The sequence below is a fragment of the Etheostoma spectabile genome, chromosome 10, assembly GCF_008692095.1.
Source record: "Etheostoma spectabile isolate EspeVRDwgs_2016 chromosome 10, UIUC_Espe_1.0, whole genome shotgun sequence".
Lineage (NCBI taxonomy): Eukaryota > Metazoa > Chordata > Actinopteri > Perciformes > Percidae > Etheostoma > Etheostoma spectabile.
In genome coordinates, this window is record NC_045742.1 from 9,932,525 (window position 1) to 9,936,371 (window position 3,847).

General features: G+C 39.0%; 1 protein-coding gene across 1 annotated transcript in view; it reads left to right on the forward strand.

The window, feature by feature from the left end:
- Positions 1-2,275: 2,275 nt before the first annotated feature.
- The window catches only part of LOC116697302 (uncharacterized), a 9,062-nt gene continuing 7,490 nt past the window's right edge, over positions 2,276-3,847 (forward strand). Inside the window, 3 exon segments of the mRNA XM_032528640.1 lie at positions 2,276-2,607; positions 2,755-3,084; positions 3,585-3,847. Coding sequence (XP_032384531.1) covers positions 2,529-2,607; positions 2,755-3,084; positions 3,585-3,847 — 672 coding nt within the window. The 5' untranslated portion in view covers positions 2,276-2,528.

The window sequence follows — 3,847 nt, forward strand, 5'->3', positions numbered from 1 at the left end:
GAACTCCAAACTGAATGTCAGAATGGGAAAGAAAGGTGATTTAGATTCTCTAAATCTGCCCACTATGTTGCATTACCGACAGTGAGACAGTGGGCTTCATAGTCCAACATGTATTCCGTCTCCATGAAATACCTGTGGAATATGTGTGTGTGTGTGTGTGTGTGTGTGTGTGCCTCTGTGTTATTGGGTCAAACGGCTAAGCTAACAGTAGCAGAAGCTAACCCCGGTACAGGGCATGGATGTACAGTCCCTGACAAAAGTCTTGTCGCTTGTGTACAAATGACGTGAAGGCCGAATGAAATATATTTCAAATTAAGATTTATTTACAAGCTGGCATTTAATCCCAACGCTTTTGTAATATGTTTCATTGCAAAACAAAACTGTCAAAAAGTATTCTAATATTCACAGCTTGGTAAAGCCCATTGAGTCAATTTTTGCAGACATAAGTGTTGTCGCCTTGTCATATGAGCTTCACCTGTGACTAATGATGGATCAATTTGGTCTAGGTGTGTATAAAAACACCCCAGTACACTAGACCTTCACATCAACTGCAACTAGACCTCTGCAAACATGCTAAGATTACCCTGAGGACTAAGGAGCATTTGATTATCAAGAGGCTGAAGACCAGATCCACTGCTGATGTGGCAATCACCTTCAATGTGTCTCAGCGTCAAGTAACATTTGAAGACACTGGAGACGTTTTGGACAAGCCCAGGTCAGGCAGACCCCGCAAGACAACTGCTCGAGAGGACCATTTGTTGGCTCGAAAATCCAAGGCCAGCCCATTTTCTACTGCAGCAAGCTCCACCAGACCTGGTCACCTGAAGTCCCTGTGTCACCTGAAGTGTTTGTCGGATTCTGTCTTGAAATGGCCTCCATGGTTGAATCAGTGCCCGAACCAGCACTAAACAAAAGACAATGAAAAACTGTGTGGCATTTGCCAAGGCCACAGCCTGCTAAAGATGGACGATGAAAGTGGAAGAAAGTGGATTTTTCAGATTATTCTGTTATTACACCACAGTTGCGCAAATATTGCAGGAGACCTACTGGAGCCGCATGGATCCAAGATTCACCCAGAAAACAGTTTGGTGGCGGAAAAATCATTGTCTGGGGTTACTCCAGTATGGGGTGTGCGAGAGATCTGCAGGTGGAAGGCAACATCAATAGTCTCAAATACAAAGAAATCTTAGCTACCTCTTTATTCCCAACCATGAAAGAGGCCAAATTCTGCACAGGATGGTGCTCCATCGCAACTTCCATCTCCACTTCAGTTTTCAAGGCGAAGAAGATCAAATGCTCCAGGATGGGCCGCCCAGTCACCAGACATGAACATCATTGAGCATATGTGGGGTAGGATGAAAGAGGAAGAATGGAGACCAAACCAAGAATATTGATGACTCTGGGGCATGCAAACTGCTTCCATAGCTATTCCTGATGACTTCATCACTACATTGTATGAATCCTTGCCAAACCGCATGAATGCAGTCCTTCAACCTCATGGAAGTCATACAAGATATTAAATTTGGATCTCATAGCACCGCTATTTAATTTGCTGACATATTTTAGTATTTGCAGTAAATTTGTTCAATTTCTGCATAGGCGACAAAACTTTTGTCTTGCCAAAATTTGACCTTTCTGTCTTGTTTAAATAATAAATCTTGTTTCAGTGAAACAAATTTATTTCAGTGCATTGAACATCATTTGGGAGGGTTTTAGCTTTTCATATGAGCTATTTCTTACACCAATTGATTAATTAAAAGTCAGGTTAATAGCAGGTGTTTCTACAAAATAGATAAGCGACAAGACTTTTGTCAGGGACTGTATAGGTACAGGGCCAGGCAGCATGGCGGAGACAACCGTATGACAGAACACTACAGGCGTGCTTTGACCGACAACCCGATAACTGCTGACCTATTTGAATCTTGCCCCTAAAAAATAACCCATTTTACAAAAAAGACTAAAACTAATGATAAAAGTAACACTAAAATTAAACATTTTCAAATATGAAAAATAAACTAAATGAACAGAACCGCTTTAAAATCGAATTAAAACTAACGTGAATTTGAAAACAAAGAACGAAATAAACATAAAAACTAATAAAAATGCAAAACTATAATAACCATGCTGGTGATGCTTTGTTTTCTGACATGAAGCACAATGTAACTCATTTGATAGCTAGTCTATGCTTTTGTAAATCCAGTTTCCTTTTTACACATTTTACCATACCTTGTAATGGAATGTCATTTTTTTCTTATTTGTTACACCTTTCTCGGAATTTGTTGTCCAATACTGTTGCCACAATTTTACAATTGTATCCAGTAAAAACTACAAAGGCAATCTGCTGTCTTACCTTTATTGGAAGCGTGTGAAGAGAAGAATAAGGTGAAATGCTTCTCAAAGGCCAGGATGAGATCAATGTGACAGGAAGTGCACTTATGAATATTTATTCTGTGATAACCAATCAGATGCATTTGACAGTGTGACATACATTATCATGGCCCTGTGACATCAACCTTTTTCTCACTGAAATGCCAACAATTATTCTAACAAGACACAATGTCACGATGATCCTGTTATGGGTTACACTGCTTGTTCTTCATCAAGGATGTAAGTGCTATTTTATTCTGTGCAAGTTTTCAGTTAAGAATTTGCATGCCAAGTAGCTACTGTGGATATGTAGTTTTTGCATGATAAATGTTATGTACCATACACTAATTTATTTTTTAATATATTGTGTGTTTTCATTTATTTTAGATTCGCTAGTTCCAGTTACCACAGTTCGACTTGGTGAACCTGCAACCTTCAAGTGTGCTCTCCATTATAAGGAGATTGGCCGTCCACGGCTCGACTGGTACAAGCAGAGTGCCGGGGAAACTCTGAAATTAATTGTGACAGTACCGAAATCTACAAAACCTGAGTATGCACCAGAGTTTTCTGCATCAAGATTGAAAATTAACAATGATAGCAATTTTAGCAAACTGACCATTCTGAGGACAATCCAAGAAGACGAGGGAATGTATCACTGTGCATACACAGAGCGGTATACAAATCCTGTATGGAATGGGACGTATTTGTTAATAAAAGGTAATTATCTTCTTTTATAGAGTTTGGCAAATGCCTCAGACACTGATCTTAACCTTCACTGTGGTAATGTTTAAGAAAAACAACTTTTTAAGGAAGCCTGTTTTGTAAAATATAAATCCACTCCAATTAAATATGCAGACACAGGCCATCTAATTATTTTCAAATGTTTGTGAATACCTGATTGTCGCTGTGTATGCGTTGTTTTAATTTAAAAAAAATAATAATCTTTTCGACATGTTCCTGTGTTTTGTCCAACACATCCTCATATCTAAACCACAGAATATGTTGATTGACAATGACTCCGGTAGGTTTAATCACTGTTTCAACAACCGTATTTTACTCTGAAAACACATGTACTGGACTAAAAGGGCTCAAAATTTGCTACATTTCAGTAGAGTATCATGTCAAACTACTAAATCACATTTGAGATATATTTAAATTATACTTTGGCTTTGAAAATGTGCTTAGAAATCCTTTTAACACAGTTTTGTATGAAGCAGGAACCACTCAGAAGACATCAAACTATACTGTTGTTCAGTGGCCGGCAGTATCTGATCCCGTCCGTCCAGGAGACTCTGTAACTCTCCAGTGTTCAGTCCTCTCTGACTCTGAGGACAAGACGTGTCCAGGAGATGACAGTGTGTTCTGGTTCAGAGCCGGATCAAATAGATCTTATCCGGACATCATCTACACTGATGGAATGCGACATAATGAATGTGACAAGAGATCTGACATTCAGAAGAGTTGTGTTTATCGCTTCTCT